Consider the following 21,972-nt stretch of genomic DNA (forward strand, 5'->3'; position numbering starts at 1 on the left):
ATTACACCAAAAAAAAGAGCCATAATGACAATTTACCATCTATACAAAATCGTTTTGAACAATGTGTGTGTGAAGTGTGAACGTTTTGCTCAGAAATTCTCGATTCCGTGACTCTACAAAATTAATTAAAGCCATAATACCCAAACTGGGCAGCTCATGAAACTGATTGTCTAGAAAACTATAATTCAATAAGGTTTGTAGCGTGGCCGAGATTAATTTATTTTGCTCAGAATGTTATACACTGCTATGTGGAACTATGAACGTATTTATTTACTATTCTGATACCAATTCTTAGCCCAGAATGGTTTGAACTATTGATACAAGAATTTCGTGGATACGACGTATTATTTTAGTGAATATGTTTATGTTGGTAAACTTAATGGTAATTTTTTTAATAGAAATTTGACAGTACTTGGTATAATGTTTTATTTATGCAGGGCATTAAACGGGGCAAACAATTTGACTGATTTGCAATTATTTTGAGTTCTGGATTTCGTTCAAACAAATAGGTTCGTCGATGATATATTTGAGATGAAACTGAATATACTCAATTTTTTTTGTGTTGACAACCCTTAGGTGAAATTAAAAGCGGTTTTTGATTGATTCTTGTCCTTAAGAACAAAACTATTTGCTTTTTTTTATCGGAATATTCCGAAATAACATTTCTTGATATAAGATAAGGCGCGTCCACACTATTCAAACGATCTAGTTTGTGGCAGCGCCCACCGCCACATACATGTAGCTACATACAGTTTCCTGCGACACGCCCGAGCGGGACCCTAGCCTATATCTATAGAACATACAGCCTCTATATAAACGCCTGGTATCTCACAATTTGGCACACAACCAGCCCTAGTGCTTAGACTGACGTACAGTTTGAACCTAAAACTAAACACAATGTTCGCTAAGGTAAAGTGCTTATGAGTGGAAGGTGTCAAGTGTTTATTTTGTGGTATTTCGTGATTTTGGTATCATGTGTCATGAAAATTTTGGGGTTAGATAGATCAATATTGTAAATCTTATCGAAACGGAGATTTGATAAAGACATTGAATTTGACAATCTTTCATTGATACAATCTTCAATGGTTAACGAAAAAACAAAACCTTTTGTTAGTGTCAACTGCATTGTTACCATTTATACAAAAGAATACAGTTCTTGTTTCTATGCATTTAACAATAATATAACATCATATTTACGATACTTAACTATAATTATGTAAACTTATCAACAGTTTGCAAAATTGAGAATAAAAAGTAATAAATAAGGATAGTACTCTCACTTGATACTAAATACAAATTAACAAAATATAAATAGTTCCATGAACAAAAATGTTAATATTGACAAACGCTACTTAACTCCTACTGCATTCATTTAAAATGATACTCTATCCCTTTATATTACAGGTGTTGTTCGCTTGCGCGCTTATAAGCGTTGCTCGTGCAGGATTGCTTGCGGGAGGTCACGGTGCTCTCTCTACGCAGAGCATTGTGTTGGGCGCCCCTGCCCTTGCGCATGGCTATGGAGGATACGCAGCAGCTCCCGCTATCGCCGCACCGGCTTTGGGATACGGACTAGGTACGGCTTATATATAGTAATGGATAGTAGCTATTCGAGTAAGGGCGAGTAAGACAAGATGGTTGAAAGATGGCGAAAAAATGTAGAGCTGTTATATCTCTGGATTTTGTCAGTCAAAATTGTAAACTGTAATATTGTCAGTCATGAGTTTATAATTAACAAAAATTTAGTTTAATATGATTGTTGTGCAGATAAATAATTAGTAGGTTAAGAAATCAACTTGGCTATAAGATATTGTTACAATTATTACATTATTGACACTTTGTCCTCCTATTTTCTTCCCCAAAACGTTTTATTTGTGTGATGACATCAGGTCGTTTGCAGGTCACGGCGCGGTGGTCGCGCACGCGCCCGTATACCGCCCAGCCCTCGCGCACGCCGCTGCCCCTGTTGAGATATATGTAAGTACCAGTCTGGACCGAACCCATGTGTATGGGTTGGGCTGTTGTATGTTTTTATTATATAGTTGCAGGATGGAATTGTGAACTTTGTTCAACATTCTTTTAGCAGTTTCTACCAAAAAAACTTTGTAATATTGGCACCACGCATAATATTTTCTTCTTACTTACTTCTTCTTACACACCTGTAGCATCCTAGCTGTAGCTTCATCTGGCAGAAATTTAAAGCTACTCATCAAGTGATTTGAGCACAGTACCGCACAATAGTATAACTATTGTGCGGTACTGTGCTCTAGTCTGGTGAAACATCAAAGCCTGTGTGCATGCAAAACACCATGACAGACTGTACAAGTACAAGTGATAAGACTTTCTTATCTTTAGACCATTTAGTTCATTCATTTTTGGACATAAAATAATCCTATATTTCCATCTATTCTAGGCCCACCCCCGCTACCAATTCAACTACGGCGTCGCTGACGGCCACACCGGCGACCAGAAGAGCCAGTGGGAAGCCCGCGACGGTGACGTCGTGAAGGGTCAGTACTCCCTCGTCGAGCCCGACGGTACCGTGCGCACTGTCAACTACTCTGCTGATGACCATAATGGGTAAGGACCTGTCTACCATAAGGTCAAAATGTATTTGAGCGATTTGAGTAACTTGTTCTAGAGCTGCTTGATGATAGAGCTGGTAAATAAAGAGTTTTACCTAAGACATATACGCCTTTCTAAGCCAAGCCACTCAACTAAGAATATAAGGAACAAGGTAGATGAACCTTGTTCCTTATATTCTGCGCTATCTAGAAAATGTATGAAATTAGTATGTAGTAGCAAGTATGACCGATTTGTGTACGGGCAAAGCCAAGAGCAACAACCAGTTGCCTGCGAATGAGGACCCTGTTAAAACTGAACATTCTAAGAAAACATAGTACATTTTAGTTGCACCTTACATATGTCTAAATCGCAATTTTTATGAATTTGATTTTATGACTAAATTTTCTTATAACTTAAAATTATATTTCCAGTTTCAACGCGGTAGTAAGCAGGCAGGGTCACGCCGCGCACCCCGCGGCTCACGCCGTCGTCGCCGCCCCTGCTCTGGGCCACGGCGCTCTCCTCCACGGCTAGACCTCCACGCCAACCCTAGACCAACACCGATGACACCTATTTATTTACTACTTAGCTTAAGCACGGACGGAATGCGACCACGAAAGAGCATTGTACTACGAACGGCTTTCAGAATGCTTACAGACTAACCGTTTCAGAATTTGTATACAAGGGACTAAGGCCCAAATTAGCTTAGTACTTTACATTTCATTCATCTATTTAAAGTGCATTAGAACTTTTGTATTATAATTTCTTGTAGTTTGTAAGTATTTTCATGTTTTTATATTTTCAAACTTCTATACATTTTGTGAAACGTTAGACGATTGCTTGCGGGGTGCTGTGCAGAAACCTAGGTTTTTGTGACTGATAATAATAAATTAAACATAATATTTTCATATAGCACTGTTTTTTATTCTTAAAGCCTGAGCTCTGCTTAGAACCCTTACTAAAAGCAAAGTCTATGTCTATGTATTTTATTGAGTTCTACATGAAAATGGCAGATAGCATGGCACTATGGGCGACATTTTACTCTACGCCGTTTTTATTATAGTTCTTGTTACACAAAAAACACGCACAAACTTATGATTCTCCAAAAAGTTACTCTCCTTAAATATCATATTAAGAGAACGCATTATATTGAAAGGAAAATTACCTCTCATCTCTAAAAGTCATATCTTCCAAGGTTAAACATTAAAAACACACAAAAAATTGCAAAATCATGATCAAAAATAACCATTTACGATTTCCGTTTGTATGATTAATTTACAATCTACACTTAGTGCTATAAATATAATAAAACTTTCGCCTATATTTAAGTACTAACCTTCATAATTTACTCAATTGTCTTAATGTTTCGGTATTCTTTAAAGGATTATCATTTATGCACACACAATCGTAAAAGTGCACTGGTTACCAAACAAAACGGAACCGGTTTGAAAGAATACGTAACAATTAACTGTCCCAAGAAGAAATTTTATGTACTTATTTTTCAGTATAAAAAGCATCTGGGCTCTTCCAATTATATCATTTAATTTTTTGGTGTATCACAATACATACAAGCGAGATGTTCTCCAAAGTAAGTGGAATTTAAAATTTAAAATAATTTAATTATAATCAACGAGGCTTGAAAATGTAAATAGTTGCTTAAATTGTATGAAAGTAGAGCAGTTATGTTAATTGATTCTCGTGTGTTCAGATCGTCTTCGCACTTGCTGTGGCTGCGGTCTACGCCCAGCACGGACACCATGGACATGATCACGGTCACTCCTACTCCTCTCAGTCTGTAGTTCATCATGAAATTCCTCATAGCCACGAAGGTTCTCACGGGTACCATGGAGGTTCTCATGGTTACGAAGGTCATGAGCACGAGGTTTCTTATGGACATGAAAATGCTCTCGGACATGGCCACGGACATGAGTACTCCCGTGGCCACGAAGCTGTTCACTACGCTCCTGTAGCCGTTCATCATGAGGCTCCCGTTATTCACCACGCTGAACCAGCTCACCACGGTCACCAGGAACTTCACGGTCACCAAGAACACCACGGCGAGCATCTCGTTGACTACCACGTAAGTCATTAAACTGTTATGTAAACTCGATTATGAAGAGAAAGGGATGCTTAGCCAAACTAATTAGGTATTTAGATTAATGAGCTAAATATTCAACAATTAACTAAGTTACGAAAGAAATATTATGCCCTCGATATTACTTATGAATAACTTGCAAACCTTACCATATAAGTTTTATATAATCGGAACTCATTACTTAGTATACAGAGCAACATGCTATACTTCTGAAACTTGAGTTCAAATAGTGACGTAGTTTCGAAAAATTTAAAATATTTTATCAAGGTATAAAATATCTTTTGGAGCACCGATTAGTTAACAATACATTTTCTCATAAAATATTAGGTACCGACTAAATGTCATGTACATGACATGACTTTTCATGTATAAAGCCAATGAAAGTATGAAATTTTCTTTCCCCAACAATCAATAGCAAGTGTAGCAATTGCCATCTTCTCTCTTTTACCATCTCTTTTACTTCCCTATATGTTGGCACTTCTGCATATCCTTCAGTTAGTCTATGTACTTCCTTCTTGGTCTTCCTCTTTCCTTAATATCCAGCGATATTATAATACATCTGTTCTCTTTCAGGCTCATCCCAAATACGAGTACGAATACAAAATCGAGGACCCCCACACCGGTGACAACAAGTACCAGCACGAGACCCGCGACGGTGACTCCGTCAAGGGCGTGTACAGCCTACACGATGCTGATGGTTCCATCAGGACTGTAGAGTACACCGCTGACAAGCACAATGGGTACGGAAATATCATTTTTTTAGAAGACTTACTTTTGTCTCATACGAAACCTCAAATGACTAAATAACGCGGGCATTTTTATGTAGAAGAACAGGCGAGATGGTAAATAGGATCTCCTATAGGCCTTGTTCTAGCTACATGTTATTTTGTTAACTCTGCTCAAAATGTGATTCAATTTAACTTAATTTTGTATCTCATTTGATTTCACATCTTTGCTCTCTTTTTTCTCAACCATGGAATCGTCCTTTACCATATGGTTTTAAAAACGTCTTTTCGTTAATTAATATAGTTTTTTTTTACTGAGCAATCGGATTACTAGACGGATGTGAAAACGGTTTGGTGTTCTTGTCTAAATATAAAATCGTGACTTTAATCTTTATAATTTAACGACTTAATAAGATATTTAAAAATATTATTAGAAAGGTATCGCAATCAAAACACGATTAAAGTGATTATCGAAAATCTAGTTAATTTAGTACATGTCACTTAATTAACTAAATTTCCGATAGTCAGTACTAAAGTAGGTACCTTACTTTTATTCGATGCTTTCTAAATCTAGATAATTTTTGTTTTTTAAACTAAGAAAGATCTATTCATTAATTTCAATAAAACGGTAGAACTCAATTATAATTATCAAAAATCAAGAAATTTCCATAAACACCATGAAAGTCAACTGGAAACATAATACAACCCAACACTAAAAAAATAAAAAGTTATTAAAGGCATTAGGATCGAACGTGCATCTCGTGCATAGGCCATCATAACTTTCATTGAGATCCTGAGAATACTCACACTTTTAACTGGCACTGTCATTCACTACAACTGTATCATAAAAATATATATTTAACTTATTGCACAATCAATTTTCCCATTCCAGATTCAACGCTGTTGTGAAGACTGAAACCACCCACGGTCACCAGCACCAGGCTCCCCAGTACCACGCTCCTGCCCACCATGTCGAGCACCAAGCTCCGGAACACCACGTGGAGCACCACGTACCCGAGTACCACTCCCACGGCCACGACCACTACCATCATTAGAACTTGACTGAACTGACCACCTGATATATTGTTGTTAATATTTTTATAAATTGTTTGAATTCGGTAAATATATCTAGTCTAACTTTTTACTTTGTTATTTTATTTATAACACTAAATATCTATTTACACACTTGGTTTAGAGGCAGACCCAATAGAATAGTGGTTTGCAAATACACACAAGATAATTTGAAAATAACTTTTAACACTGAATTCTATAATTTTGAAGGTTAAACATAAGAAGGAAAATTCAACAAAACTCTTGCAAATTCACTTCAGTTTTACAAAATAATGTTTTCCTGTATTTAACAACTATCGCTATTTGTGACTGACGTATTGAATAAATTTTTAATTATTCCTGTTAACGTTATACTATTACTGTATCTTAACTTGTAAAAAAAGGTTTTATTAAATCCTTTTATAAATAGAATATTTTAAATTGCAAACTACATGAATAGAGGACTTGAAAAAAACAAATTAGTTATAGTTACGTTAGTTATAGTACCTGGCGCCATGCTATGGTAAGGTATAATTATATCTTTTTTTTTTGGCAAATTATCTTCACAGCACAAGTATTTTAGTTCTACTTTTATTTTTTATAGATCTTGTTATTAGCCCAATCATAAAATTGTCTCTTGTTTATGACGATGTTTACTAAAAAAAACTAATTAATATTAATTTGTCCACTTTTATTACGTTGAATTAATTACATTTCCTTTCCACAAAATCACATCAAAACAAAATCATTGACATGACAACTTTACCGCCACATCCTGTTAAATAACTTCCTTAAGTTATTAAGTCCCTTTCTCACGTCACCAAATAAACAATTGTATAATGAATTATGCAAAACCAAAATATCGTTACCGGGATCTGGGTCATCAATGTCAAAAGTAATTAATCTCAGTTATCATTACTAAGATACAAGTTCCCACTGACTTGTATAACAATGTTTCGAAACCAACAATCTCTCCACTGCAATAAGTTTATATCATTTTGATTGACCAAATCAGATCACTTGGTGTTTCCTAATGAGAAATAATAGTGTTTTATTATTATGTTAGTGAAGTTTGCGAAAACCTTTTTAACAATAGTTTATGTAATACGTCACCTTGCTTATAAGGTGTCCCTTCATTCGTACGAAGATTGACAATCTTTTCTTTTTTCTTTAGGGATAAAAATAAATGCTGGTATCATTTATATCCTGGGAAATAATATTTTTAAAGATTTGGAAAAACGTTTTAGCTGGATCAGTAATTTGCCGCATAATACAATGATTGAAACAACAGATTACATCATTATAAGTTTAATTATTAAATAATATAATATTTATCATACATTAATAAGGTAGGCAAGTACACATGTAGCAACAATTAAGACTATGAATAAAATCTTTCAATCAGTCTTGACTAGTTGTGGTGATGGCTCTCGATCTGCACGTGATGACCAGGGGCGGAGTGCTTCACTACGGCGTTGAAACTGAAAGTAATATGATACGTGTTAACGCGGAATAGAAAGCAAAAAGTGATTGGAGGTAGTGCGTGACTCTTCACATAAATCGCTCGAGATTCAGTCTCATCCGTCTAGACATTAGATTTCTTGAATACAAAATCGCATGTTTAGGTAAACGAGAGTATTATATAAATTCAAACTGTAAACATGTTATTTGATAATACTGATCAAGATGATTCAAAAGATACAAAACTAGTTTCCTTATGATTATCTTGCTACTGGTACCTATTAACTCATAATTATTTACCCGTTGTGTTTGTCGGAACTGTACTCAACAGTCCTGACTGATCCATCGGCTTCATGAAGACTGTACACTCCCTTCACGACGTCTCCATCACGGACCTCGTGCTGGAATTTGTTGTCTCCGGTGTGAGGGTCCTCCACTTTGTACTCGTACTGGTACTTGGGATAAGCCTGGAATGGTAAAAACGGATTTGAATTAATAAGTATAATTTAAATGCGGCTGACCAACTGTCGTGACTTAAACGGTTCAAATTGTGATTCGAATAAATGAATGGAAAGTCAACTATAAAACGTTGTCGGAAATAAGTGTTTTATATTCGAGTATCAGCTTCTTACGTAATAGTCGATGGGCTCATCGTGAGAATCATGCGAGTGGACATCGGCATGGTGAGCAGGTGCTTCATGATGGGCAGGTGCTTCGTGATGGACGGGGGCGGCATGATGAACGGGAGCAGCGTGGTGCACGGGAGCGTAGTGCACTGGAGCAGCATGATGCACGGGAGCGGCTTGATGAGAAGCGTGCAGTTTAACACCCTGGTGGAATCCAAGACCTTGGGGCTGAGCACTGTGGTGGTAGTAGCTTAGGCCTTCGTGACCGTGGGCGTACTGGGGCTGAGCTTGCTCCTGCTCAGACTCATGAGACTCCTGCTGATGCACGGGTGCGGGCTGGAAATGAACAGCCTGGTAATGTTTGGCTGGTTCGTGATGAGCCTGTGCTTCGTGCTGTGCTGCTTGGTGGGATGGCGCGTGGTGGGCTGGTGCTTCATCTTCTTGCACATACTGATATACAGGGGCAACGTGTTCATTGTGAGACTCCTGAGGTTGGTCATGACTAGCAAGTGCGGCGTGGTGGACGATACTCTGAGAGGAGTACGCATGACCTCCATGGCCATGCCCTTCGGGAGCAGCAGCATACTGAGTTTCATGTGAAGCCTCATGCTCATCATAAACCCTTATGGGGTGGTGAGCATATTGGTGTTTATATTCGTTGGCTAAGTCATGGTGGGCTCCAAAATTGTATCCATGCCCTTCACTCAACACCAAACCCACAAAACTGAGGAACAAGATCTGTAACAAAAAGTAATCCGATTAATAATTGAAAGTTCTAATAATTAAATTTATCACATATATTATTATCCTGGAGGATGTACAAACTTTAGCTAGCATGTTGTTGTTTCTTCTAAGACTTCCGTGGTGGAACTGATGAATTAACATAGTCATTAGCTCAATATATACCGGAGACGTTACGCGAGAGTATTGAATCAATTTGTTGCCGCTCGGGGCGTCATGTTTGTTACCCACGGCGTGCGCGGCAAATCTATGACGTAATTTACGTAACCAATGTGAAGGTTGTCAATCCACAAAATTAGAGCACATTTAACAATAGTTTAATAAGAGCTTACAGTTAAACAATAAAAATAATGTTTAAGTATTGGCTAATAAGTTCCCCGATGTCAAAATTTTAAAACACTGTTGGTACAAATGTTATCATATTTAATGTATTTAAAAAAATGTCTTTAACAGTCTTGTTAATTGGAGTTATTTTGAAAATTACTTTCATCAGTACTACAGTCAATTTGAAGAGTGAAATCAATTTAGTTTATATTCTGAGCTAGTACATTGGCATCCTTTGCATAACTTAGTACGTAGTTCTTAAAATTAGATTAAAAGTGCGATTTCTCCTCCAAAATTATGTCTAAAAGTTGCAAATTTAAACCTAACCACGACTATCTTTATGTCTTACGTTAAAGGAATTAAGGATTTTTGTTTTAAATAGCGTGTAATTGAATAGGGTGCTAACAGTATTCTCTTAGATTTCTATATTATAATTTACGCATGTGCACAACCTAGTTCGTTTATTTGATTTTAGACTAGATCAATAACATAATCCCTATGTTTTATGCAACGACTAATCTTGTTGAAAGCATAAAGCATAAATTGTTTCATAACGTTTCTACATTCCAGCAATATCAATGTCAAGTTCGCACAAATATGAAGAACAAATTTTTAGTCAATGTATGATTAAGTAGGTATTTATTTCGTATAATGCATTGGACTCGTTCGTTGGACCCACATCGCACCACCGAGAAGGCTCATGATTGAGGAGTCCAGTTGGGACCAAAATTTCTTGGGCGGCCATTATAACAAATATGGCTGCATCAATGCCATAATCACTTCAACACCTAAACGATTTTGATGGTAACTCTCTGTTTTTGAAAATTTCGTGGAACTTTTTTATGGCAGAGCCATAGGAGGACGATAACATGCCTTTTTCAATCTTCCTATCATTTCGACATTTCTGTATTATGTCATCATGTTGAGTGCTTCTCGCCTTTAAACGAAATGTTTGGCGAGGATTTTTAATTATAAAAACAAATGTAATTTTAAAATTGTACTTTCGTTGAATAAATAAATCACTTCTTGGACTGATCGATACTGCCTATGGTCTCTGCGCATCTCCAGATCTGAAGGATGGAATAAGGTCAGCCTAATATCCTATGGCTTGGCAAATGCCTTTAAACATGTATAAAGGGTTGAGCGTTACTAAAAACGCTAACTTGCTCCATGGTGTGAAAGTCCAAATTCCAATACAGGATTCATTACGATGTGTTGTATGGGTAGATATATTGCAAAAATCATTATCTACCAATATTCTCTAAATATTTTTCCCAACAGCATCTTTCCAAGCACAAATACCAACAACAAGGGCAATAACGCGAACGTTCCGTTATATAAACACAAGATGTTTTTGCCCGATTAGTGCGATAAGCTTTTTTGTAAAACTCTTTTTAAGTCAATTGAAAAGCCGTGTCATTGTCATATTTTTTACCTAAGTCAGGTGAACTCTAGTTACTTACGCATAAAACTCTTCATTGAGCAACCATGAACCACATTTAAATAAGTAGGTACAACGGTTATTTTGCAATATCCGTTTTACTTCGAGTTTGCTTTAAAACTTTCTACGCAAATCACATTTGAAAAAAACTTATCTAAGTTTATTCCTAAGTCAGATTAGGGTTAAATATTTTTATTATTAAACAACACATTTATCGAAGAAGAATAATGTTTGAACAATAAGAAATTTCATTAGGAAAAAACTTAGTAGTACAGTTTAATAAAATTAGTTTAGCAAAAAAGTTAAAGTTTAGTGGTGTTTTTTTTTAATTTCGAAACAGACCTATCGATATCTGAGTTTTGATAAGAAAACATAATAATTAAACTGACGGGAACTGGCGCCATGGCGGTCCGACTGTGCCTAGCTGTCCTCGGGCCGCAAATATTGACAGCATTCAAACAATCACCTTAAACACAATTCTCGTAAATTATTACATGCCCATGCCTCTTACTTTAATTAAAAACACAATAATAATTGCTGCATTTGTATTACAACTGTTCAGATTGCTACCTTCCTTATTGCTTAGTTTAAATGCTATCGTAAAGGTATTTGTAACAGGCGATGCGGCTAACTTTCTATGATGTAAGTAAATAAAGATTTCTTCGACTTATCGGAAAAATCTGTGTCAGCGATGCATGCATAATTTGTAAACTTAAATCTATTATTTATGGCATCATGCATTCATCCATCCGTATGTTGCATCATGGAACCATTAAGATTCTTGACGGGACTTCTCAAACAAAATATGGAAATAATTTAATGTTTTAAATATTATTCATTCACTGAATTAAAAATGACATTATGTATGGTGTTGATGACCTTTGCAATTTTCGTCAGTGTTGAATCTGTAAAGAAAGAAATTTTACTTTGAGAAACTTATCACAGCAAGCACCAGATCCAGTAATAGACAATACATAAATGAAAATATTAACTCTATCATTCAAGATATTACTTACATGGTATTCGACATTGTGAGAACTCTGATAGTGTGACGTCCCACCGTGGGATATTCCGTGATGGGGTCCCACATTTTGGTTCTGAACTTGCTGATTGTAACTAACACGCGGGGCTTGTTGAACAGGCTGCACACGCAGAGCATGATAAACTGGTGTATCATTTAAGATAGTCTCAGTGACTGGAGCAGGGTTTTGCGCTGGTACAAACAGGTACTCAGGAACTCTGTTTAAGATTTGTTCATGACCGCTGGGAATTTGGTTCAAGTTTTGCGAGGAATCGGCTTGACCGTACTCCTGAGTGGGAGTAGGCTCAAAGTAGTTATTAGGAATATCTGGTTGAATCCGATCATGACCACGGGTAATTTGACTCTGTGTTCTTTTGGGCGAAGAATGTCCATAGTTCTGTTGACCGATATACTGTCCATTTGTTTGAGCAGAAATTATGGCCTCAGTATAAACATTCTGTTGTTCCCATCTTGGAGTTTCATGCCTTACAATTGTTTTCAAAGGAGATGTGTGATGATAATAGTCTTGACAGTACGCAGCTGCACCGAGCACGAGTAATGCTAGTATCTGTAAAAAGAAACAATTAGAAAATATAATACCTTCATCGTAGATAAACAGCATTATAAAAGCTATGAGTACCGTATTAGGACTGCTCTATAAGACTTAAATAAATGGTTGAGACGTGGTTGAGGTACCGATGAGGACGTATTACGAATAGTCAAGTAGAATACAAATGAACAAACAAAACCCCGTGATAGCAAAATTACTCTTGCACTTTTCTTGGATATAAGTTGTACGTTATATACTGACCTTAATGAACATTATGTAGTAGTATTAACAAAAGTTCCTGCAAATATAATGCCGCAAAATCTGTAAGCTTTCGGTTTTATACTCAAAATTATTAAGCTGCAAAACAAGTTCTGTTTCATTTCGTTAACCTTGAAACGAGTGCATTTAATGCATGTCGTTGATATTCTGGTCCAAAAATATTATTTCATAACGATGCAAATATATAGTAATTTTCAGTAGGCGTTATTGATCTGTCATTTTGATATCAATGGCTTTTTAAAGGAGTTCAGACATAATTTATTCACGATTTATTTAAGCACATACCAAGAAAGCAAATAATTAAAATAAAAAGTTTTGTCCCTAGAAAACATTCCATTTTAAAAACCTGATTCATATCCAAATCGTCATAAGCTCCACATCATTTTGATGAAAGATAAAATAAATATAATTTTAACGAACAATAAAATACACACCCACATATGAAAGGTCGTAACTGCATGTTACATATTGCGTTCACGCACAAGTCACCGCTCACACCACCGCGCAGCTTATTAAATTCTTAATAAGTTTTTTCATTAGGAAACCGCTGCAACTTTTATCACTTAACCTTTTTTCTTCATTTATATTTGTGTCAATATGCAGTGTTCTTGCGAAATTTTATTTAAACAAACTGTGGCAATGTCACACTGCAAGGTGTACGTAGACATTCCGAACTAACGCTTTTACGAAATTAGTTTCAAATGCTGCATACTGAAGTTCGTGAATAATTTGAACTACTCATAATTTGCAGTGAAATCAGTATTACCTTGGCTACCTTTTGTTATTGATATAAAAGAGGTTGAATTTGAGCATAATGTATCAGTCCTCTATTGGTTCTAGTATCATTAGCACAACAGCTAATACAAACAATTTGCCCAAAATGTTCTCAAAGGTAATAATTAATCAGTTTAATTTATTGTGTCAAGTGAAGTACCTTGTGTTTTACCGTCTTATCTTTCCGTATTGTTCTAGAAATCTTAACTACTTGATCTAATCTTATTGATAACTTAGCTGTGAAACCAAACATCTTTGAGTTATTTTTTCGCACCGGCTAAGGATTCAGTTACGAACTTTTAATTCTGTTATCGCTTTAAGAATCTTCTAATTGTTCTCCAGGTCCTTTGCTTTGTCGCTCTCGTAGCTTCTCTGGAGGTGGTTCTTGGACATGGGCACGGGTTCTCGTCCCAGTACATCCACCGTCATGACGGTCCCGCCCATGCGGTCCATGTTCACGGCCATGATGGTGGCCACGGACATGGTCATGGGCACGATGGTGGCCATGGACACGTTGACTACTATGTAAGTATGGAGTGAGCTCCTGAATTGTTCTTGGTAAATAAGAATGTTCTTGTTATTGCTGAAGGCATATTAGATGTACCTACCCATAGCGCTTATAGAAGTACAGCTAGCTTCAGATAGTTGTATGGATTTGTAGCTTAATGGACATTTTCGATTTACACCGTCCGTGCCATATTATTAAAAGTCGTCCTGCAAGCTGCAATGGAAAATTTAAAACCATGACAACTTTTAAACGAGTTTATATAATTCAAAAGTAGGACTATGACTTAATTTTCTGTTATATACAGGCCTACCCGAAATACGAGTTTGGTTACAAAGTAGAGGACCCCCACACCGGTGATATCAAGTCTCAGCACGAGCACCGCGACGGAGACGTCGTCAAGGGCTACTACGCTCTGCACCAACCCGATGGTTCCGTCAGACATGTTGACTACCACGGTGACAAGCACTCTGGGTAAGCACAGATAGAGTACAAAACCTTTGATCCTGCCATAAAAAATTATAATTTGTAGGTTTTAAATACGGGTGAATTTTTTGTTATGAAAAACAAGCACCTGGAACTGATATTCTTTAAAGAAAAGAAGTTTTTTTTGCTTTGCATTAAGCTATTTGGGTTGAATATTTGGGATTAATAGCAAAAACCAAAGCTGACTTTCGCAACAGCTGTACTAATACGTCTGCACAGAAAAGTGATGTCACTTAACATGGATTCCGAGCTTTGATAGTAACTAGTGGATATTATAACACCTGTTTTGTTTTTCCAGTTTCCACGCTGACGTCAAGCACAGCACCCACCACATCGTGCCCCACCACGGTCATCACGGTCACCACTACTGAACCAAACTGTGATATATTACCGTTATTGTTACACCCAAGTACCTACTGTGATGTTATCTTTATTTTAATGGTTTTTTAAATGTTTTTTACACATATTACAATTTTATTCGATACATACTTGCTTCGTTTTATTTGACCTTTATTTCAATCGATACTAAATTATTATTTTGAAAATAATTATTTGTTGAGTTTAAACCTAATTCTACTTCATTACGATGAATAGAAAAAAAGAATAATTAGAAGGAAAGAGCCTGTCAATACAATTTGTCAAAGCAACTGTTAACAATCAAATTCAATAAGTTGCTATATTACTAGTGGATAACGTTAAAGCTCAACACATTAAGTAAATAAATACTGCACGACTATAAATATATCCCTACAATTCAATACCCGTGTTGGCAAGAATTTGAGACCCACAAACGATTGTTCTGAGTCTGGATGACTTTGTGCATACGGATTCAATGTTTGTAAACTCATCCCGACACAAGAATGAAATTCCTTAATGCGAGTCATGCGAGAGTCGTTATTATACAAAAAACCTGTTTCGAAAAAAGCATAGTTTAAGTTAAATACCATATCGGCATACTACTAAAAATGGACTTTATCAATTGAATTACAAATCTGATTCTGTTATTTCTATTGCTGGCTGTACGTAAATTAGCTTACCTTTTTTTTACTTATGCGTAAACCGCTTTTGTATTTGAAGTCTGGCGTGAAATTGAACAGCTGAGATTAATTTACGCAAAAAGTCTGCTCGTTCCATTGTATAACAATGAGTTCAAAGCCATGTTATTACAACGTGTCAATGGCACCTTATGACCGTATTACTTGGACGACCGTGGCCGGTAATAACTCATTTATTTTATTTATTAGAAAGTTAATAAGTATGGAATAAATTTATTTGTTTAAAAATACAAATAATGTGTAATTTGTTGCCTAAGGATTTTAGACCTGTATACTATCGAGCGAAGCTAGTTTCTGTTCAGTTTTGATGGTTTGATTATCAAGAAATGCAACTACCATGAGTATGTAAAGTCAGTAGAATATGAATTCTTAATAACAAGTAAATTTTTTGACTGACCTATTGGTGTAGTGGTTAGTAGTAGCGACTGCTATACCGCCGGTCGTGGGTTCGATTCCAAGCCAGGAAAAAAAATTGTGTGTAAACAAGATCATTTGTTCTGTGTCGGGGTTCCCGACTTCATCGTTCATGTATTTTGGTTATGTATTTAAAAATATATAAGTATGTTAATCAGGTATCAGATATCTAGTAGGTACCTACTCATAATACAAGCTCTGCTTAATTTTAGACTAAATGGCGATGTGTGAAATTTGTGGTATATTATATTATAAAGTAAATGCCGATATTTATTCTGATGAAAGTAAAGCAATAATATCAATTCGTTAATTAAAAGTATCGCTCAAGGTCGGGCAAGCTGAACTGACAAACTGGTTAGGGATTTTATAACTTATTACAAAACATTATCTGCAAGTCCCTTAAATTTGTATAAAATGGTATACTTTTTACTCAAAACTTATCAGTTCCTTCTTGTTATTCCAAGAGTAAGGAAATAAAAAATAAAATGTTCAAGGTACGTAAAACCATAAATTTAATTACTTATTCAAATATCACAAACTTAACAAATAAAATATGTGCGATTACAAATAGTGATGCTAAAAAAGTTAATTTAACATCACAATTTTAATATTTTTGGAGTTCCCTTGGGCCGTCCACGCCTGTTTTTCCATGAAGCAGGGGTAGATGGGCCCTAGTAGCAAATTTGAGATTAAAGTTCTCAACAAGGCCTTTGCATGTTGGGCCAGAGGGAACGCCTTTACAAAGTCCCGGGTTTCTCCTCATAAAATTATACCGTGCATGAAAAATAAAATTATAATTATCAAATAATATTCGACATTTCAGATTATCCTAATTGCTACTGTCATCGCAGTACTAGCCGCGGAACCACAACATGGTCATTACCACGACCACCACCACGGTCACGCCTCCTCATCACAGAGTCTCCACCAGCACCACTCACATGGGACCGAAAAACACGTCGTGTACTACGTAAGAATAATGAAATCTCTATTGCAAGCCAATTGCTAAATTGTGTGAAATTATACTTATTTATGACGTTTCACGCAGGGTCACCCTAAGTACGAGTTCTCTTACCAAGTGAAGGACCCTCACACACACGACATCAAGTCCCAGCACGAGACGCGCGACGGTCACCTCGTGCACGGCGAGTACAGCCTGCACCAGCCCGACGGCAGGGTCAGGACTGTCAAGTACCACGCTGACCACAAGACTGGGTGAGTTTGAATTCCAAAATCATGATGATACATCACAACTCCAGTACATCAAACTATGAAAACTCCTTACTTATGCTTATATCATGCTTGTTTACAGATTCAACGCCGACGTGCACTACTCCGGTCACGCCCAACACATCGTTCCTCAACATCATCACCATCACTAATTGTATTTTAAATCGAATGTCGCTGTTATACTTTAGTTGCTAAGTTTGTTTTTTGGTTTGTAAATAAAATGGTTTCCATCAATAAATAATTGAATCCTAGTTGCTTTTTATCATTAAGACGTAGTTTTAGTCAGAGGTTTAAAAAAGTGTTGAAACTTCTGTCGACAGGGCCGCTTTGAATCTTGCATTTAATTATGCCTGGATCGTCATGTTCAGAAATCCTCAAAATTTAAATCATTTAGTTCTAATTACAGCATGATATAACTATGAAAACGCTTGTTGTTAAACATGTCATATAAGGACCACTTTCTAATAACAAAAAGTTTAATAGACATCTCTCTAGATGGCGCTACGAGACACATAAGAAGCCGCCATTCATTTACAAGCAGACTAAGTACATTTATCAATATTTTTATTGTAGCAGTCAATGTGCTTTTGACAAATAATGAACATAAGCAGTGCAATATTTTAATACATTAACGTATCTATTCGTTGTTTGAATGAATAGAGCATCTAGATCATTCGGAAATTTTTAATATTCATAGTTTTTTAAAGCTTTAAGTAGATTAATATTGAAGGACTGAAACTAACAACTTATAATGATTTCAACTTATTAAAAATACCGTTTCTCATAAAAGGAAGCAGAGCGCCCGGCAGCTACATAAATATATTATTTTGCAAAAATAATCGGAATTTATTCTTTACAAAAACAATAATGATGGTTCCATTTAGTTCCAATACTCAGTTATATCAATTTCATTATATTTATACCAGTGTTACGGTGTTACGCGCTCTGTGCCAAACGAACGTTTGACAGAGCGCGTAACAGATGGCGTGAGAAGTTTAATGTAGGTCGCATTGACACGTAGTTAACGTCAACGTTTGAGTTTTTTTTTTGGGTTTTCATCCTTAGGGGTTATATTAAACCATTGATCTGGTAGCTGTCTGCGGAAGAATTTGGACGCGTGCCCACGTGCGAAGAGACATACTGGGGGGTTTTAGCCGCTAAAAGTCCGGCACGCCCCTCCGCCTCTATAAACGGTCTGGTAGCTGTAGTCGGAGCAAGTCAGAGTTCCGGATATTTGACTCAAACATCTAATTATCAGAGTGTTATTTTTTCTTTTATCGTTAAAACAAATACAATATGATGAGTAAGTTGAAGTATCGTGGAACATAAATAATCAGTACGGTTTTTACCTAAAAGTTATAGCACTGCCATACATTTTACAATCTTTGATGCATTTTATACTTCTTCGTACTTATTGTTCTGATTCAATAAAAAAAATGGGAAAACGGTTATGGATAAAATAAGTATATACCTGCTGACAAGCAGAGTTCATGCTTCAGTTTTGACGTTCACATCGAAATCAAAAATTCTTTCATGTATAAGTAGTAGGTACCTACACCAAAGCTACGCATAAAAATAATTTTTAATGGTAAATTTAATTGACGAATGATTTAGAGACAAATACTGTCTTTCCCTAAACTTGGCTAAATTATAGTAAGTAAAATTTAATGAAATTAGCAAGAAAACTCGAAAAGTAATAAATAAATAAATTTATTAAATCAGTCACAAAATAGAGATCAGTCCGGTGAGGGTAAATCAATGATGGTGATGATGATGATCGGGGACGATGTGCTGGGCGTGACCCTCGATCTTCACGTCGGCGTTGAATCTGTAACAAGAAAAATATTTTGTTAATCCTCGTCAATAGGTGAGTGAATACTGAGATAGCAGAAGTAAATTTGGCAAAATTTTTAAACTTACCCGTTTTTATGGTCGGAGTGGTACTCAACAAGCCTGACAGTGCCGTCGGGCTGGTGCAGGCTGTACGCGCCCTTCACAACGTCACCATCGCGCGCCTCGTGCTGGGACTTGATGTCATGAGTGTGGGGGTCCGACACTTGGTAAGCGAACTCGTATTTAGGATGAGACTAAAACATAAAATAGCGTCATTAGATTCATGAAATTCGTTGGCAGTGAATTTAAAAGGATTCAGTTATAAGCCTTACGTAGTATTCAACGTGTTGTTCGGTGGCATGTCCGTGGTGAGCTGAGGAAGCTTGACCGTGGTGGACAGATTCGTGATGGTTGACAGTCTCATGTTGGGTGTGCTGTTCATGGTGAACGGGCTCATGGTTGTATTCCTGGTGATGGACAGTCTGGTGTTGGGTGTGCTGTTCATGATGAATGGGCTCGTGGTGATACTGTTCGTGGTGGACAGGCTCATGGTTGTATTCCAGGTGATGGACGGTTTCATGTTGGGTGCGCTGTTCATGATGGATTGGCTCGTGGTGGTACTGTTCGTGGTGGACAGGCTCATGGTGGTAGTCACCGTGGTTCTCCTCGTGGTGCGCGGGCTCGTGGTGGGTGGGGTGAGTTTGGTGGATGACAACGCTCTGCGAGGAGACGGCGTGTCCGTGACCGTGGTGGTCGTCGTGACCGTGGCTGTGGTCGTACTGCGGCAGTGCGGCGACTGTCGCGACGAGAGCGGCGGCTAAGATGACCTAAAAATTATATTATTAGTGGGTGTGTCTTAATTAGTATTACGATTTTTGTCAGTACGAAAATTCTAGCAAGAATTAAGACACTAAAACTATTTTTTTTTTATCCATTTAAGAAACTAAATATTCCTATAAAAGTAAAATACGTTTACAACAGTAGAGCAAAGACTAGTTAATATAAAACATAATATGTCTAATCCTAAGGCCAGAATTATATAAAATCTCATTATTTAATCATATACCTTGTACATGTTTACGTGCTGTTCCTTCTTGGCTTACTAAAAGAGAATGATAATTATTCAAAAAACGTAACTCCATTTTATACATATTAATCTGAAGGTACTGCATTTCACCACACAATATCAAACAGTGAAACTTGTTTGTATTTTGTCTGAAGGGAACTTGACCTTAAGTGAGACGCTGAATGGAAAATTATTTTTAATGTTCTAAAAAAAAATACATATTTTTAACAAGCTACAAATCTGAGTGAAGTTAATTTATAAGTAGTTATTATTATTTTTTTACACAAAAATACATAGAGTACTTAGTCTGTAATAACAATGTCGTAAATAGGATAAAGATGCCGAACCACGATTACCTATATTATAAGCTATATTATAAAATCAGAATACTTGTAATCTTAAGACACAAACATTGTTTAAGCATCTCATTCAATTTTAATAATTGTTTACATTTGCTTACTGACCGCTGCATGCACAAAATGATAAAATATTAAAATAGGTACATAGGCAGGACAAGGATGCTTATCTCATAAGAAATTCTACCGTCAAACCGGATGATAACGGATGATAACGGTAGTGCCTTCAGGCTAAAATTAAATGTGAACATTGATCTAATTAAAAAAGTATATAGTATTTCGAATTCGGATCGAAAACAAAATATTGACAAGGCGTTGAGAAGTGTCCACTAATACTTGTGGAAGACATAAACGCTTGTCTCAATTGTAATCAAACATGTGACACTTTTAACAAATCTGTTATTAGCATAAATTCGTAGCACTTTTACCAAAAAGTTGTTCATTTAATCTTCATTATACACGGTGATTTTTTAGTCGTCTTACAAAAGCAGCCCAATTCATGTAACCGACGTACTTGGTACTTGGTACTTGGTGATGGGCTCCTTTTCCGCACGTAGGCTCTAAGTCGGCCCATTGTGCGTCAAAACGTCAAAGTGTAATGAATACTTTCATTTCAATAAATGCTGATTTGTTTATTACATGTAAAACTTTTGTTGTCCATAGGGTGATACCAGGAGATCAGATAGTAGTATTTCATGAGGGTTGTAGCTGGGGAGCACGAGGGCGGTACCAGGAGAGCACGTAGCCGTAGTTGATTAGGGTGATACCAGGAGATCAGATAGTAGTATTTCATGACCTTAGAGTAGGTAGCAGTCATGAAGGGATTACCAGTAGAGCAGTGAGGGTTATAGCTGGGTAGCAGGTACTGTACGCGTGAGAGTAGGGTGGGACCTTAGAGTAGGTAGCAGTCATGAGGGGATTACCAGTAGAGCAGGTAGCAGTAATACATGAAGGTGGTACCATTAAATCGGGGAATGGTAGTCAAAATCAAAAATAAACTAGATATCTATTGGCAGCACCCATGAGTTTGGCTCTAAGTTGCAGTAGATGTATATGAAGGTGGTTGCGATCTTGCTGAAGGGCCGCGATTAGCATAAAAAACTAATTCAATCGGCAATATTAGTAAATCATGTGTTTCTTATTTACAACCTATATACAACTTAAAATGATTACTTAAAAACAATCAGCAATATTATCATCGACTCTAAGGCGGTATGAAGTCCGCCGGGAAAGCTAGTAAAAAATAAAATAACGAATACCCCTAGGCGCCATATTTTTTTTTTATCAATAACTAAGATAATAAGTACGAAGAAAAATTAAACAGAGAAATATGAAATAAACTCTTAAAAATGATAAAAACACCGCCACCCGCGCC

General features: G+C 36.6%; 7 protein-coding genes across 7 annotated transcripts; 4 read left to right on the forward strand and 3 right to left on the reverse strand.

Annotated features, from left to right (window-relative positions):
• Positions 1–864: 864 nt before the first annotated feature.
• Positions 865–3,758, forward strand: LOC113502584 (cuticle protein 19-like). The gene is made up of 5 exons (XM_026884202.1): positions 865–909; positions 1,405–1,576; positions 1,901–1,977; positions 2,414–2,580; positions 2,997–3,758. The coding sequence occupies exons 1-5, from the start codon at positions 898–900 to the stop codon at positions 3,097–3,099; spliced, it is 531 nt and encodes a 176-aa protein (XP_026740003.1). The 5' UTR covers positions 865–897; the 3' UTR covers positions 3,100–3,758.
• Positions 3,759–4,033: 275 nt separating this feature from the next.
• LOC113502629 (cuticle protein 18.6-like) lies at positions 4,034–6,440 on the forward strand. Its single transcript, XM_026884282.1, has 4 exons — positions 4,034–4,153; positions 4,274–4,645; positions 5,234–5,400; positions 6,278–6,440. The coding sequence occupies exons 1-4, from the start codon at positions 4,142–4,144 to the stop codon at positions 6,438–6,440; spliced, it is 714 nt and encodes a 237-aa protein (XP_026740083.1). The 5' UTR covers positions 4,034–4,141.
• Positions 6,441–7,846: 1,406 nt separating this feature from the next.
• On the reverse strand, positions 7,847–9,601 carry LOC113502573 (histidine-rich protein PFHRP-II-like). The gene is made up of 4 exons (XM_026884190.1): positions 9,348–9,601; positions 8,529–9,260; positions 8,197–8,363; positions 7,847–7,916 (listed from the first exon to the last, which is right to left on the reverse strand). The coding sequence occupies exons 1-4, from the start codon at positions 9,411–9,413 to the stop codon at positions 7,847–7,849; spliced, it is 1,035 nt and encodes a 344-aa protein (XP_026739991.1). The 5' UTR covers positions 9,414–9,601.
• A 2,320-nt stretch (positions 9,602–11,921) lies between these two features.
• LOC113502630 lies at positions 11,922–12,872 on the reverse strand. Its single transcript, XM_026884283.1, has 3 exons — positions 12,861–12,872; positions 12,045–12,617; positions 11,922–11,933 (listed from the first exon to the last, which is right to left on the reverse strand). The coding sequence occupies exons 1-3, from the start codon at positions 12,870–12,872 to the stop codon at positions 11,922–11,924; spliced, it is 597 nt and encodes a 198-aa protein (XP_026740084.1).
• Positions 12,873–13,955: 1,083 nt separating this feature from the next.
• Positions 13,956–15,122, forward strand: LOC113502631 (adult-specific cuticular protein ACP-20-like; the record flags this gene model as incomplete). The annotated part of the gene is made up of 3 exons (XM_026884284.1): positions 13,956–14,177; positions 14,465–14,631; positions 14,942–15,122. Coding segments are annotated over 3 exons (462 nt in total), but the record flags the coding sequence as incomplete, so codon positions are not given.
• A 1,475-nt stretch (positions 15,123–16,597) lies between these two features.
• Positions 16,598–17,494, forward strand: LOC113502632 (cuticle protein 19-like). The gene is made up of 4 exons (XM_026884285.1): positions 16,598–16,606; positions 16,936–17,082; positions 17,161–17,327; positions 17,425–17,494. The coding sequence occupies exons 1-4, from the start codon at positions 16,598–16,600 to the stop codon at positions 17,492–17,494; spliced, it is 393 nt and encodes a 130-aa protein (XP_026740086.1).
• Positions 17,495–19,097: 1,603 nt separating this feature from the next.
• LOC113502633 (histidine-rich glycoprotein-like) lies at positions 19,098–20,250 on the reverse strand. Its single transcript, XM_026884287.1, has 4 exons — positions 20,242–20,250; positions 19,508–20,002; positions 19,263–19,429; positions 19,098–19,170 (listed from the first exon to the last, which is right to left on the reverse strand). The coding sequence occupies exons 1-4, from the start codon at positions 20,248–20,250 to the stop codon at positions 19,098–19,100; spliced, it is 744 nt and encodes a 247-aa protein (XP_026740088.1).
• Between the last annotated feature and the right edge of the window lie 1,722 nt (positions 20,251–21,972).

Source organism: Trichoplusia ni, chromosome 17 (assembly GCF_003590095.1).
Source record: "Trichoplusia ni isolate ovarian cell line Hi5 chromosome 17, tn1, whole genome shotgun sequence".
Taxonomy (NCBI): domain Eukaryota; kingdom Metazoa; phylum Arthropoda; class Insecta; order Lepidoptera; family Noctuidae; genus Trichoplusia; species Trichoplusia ni.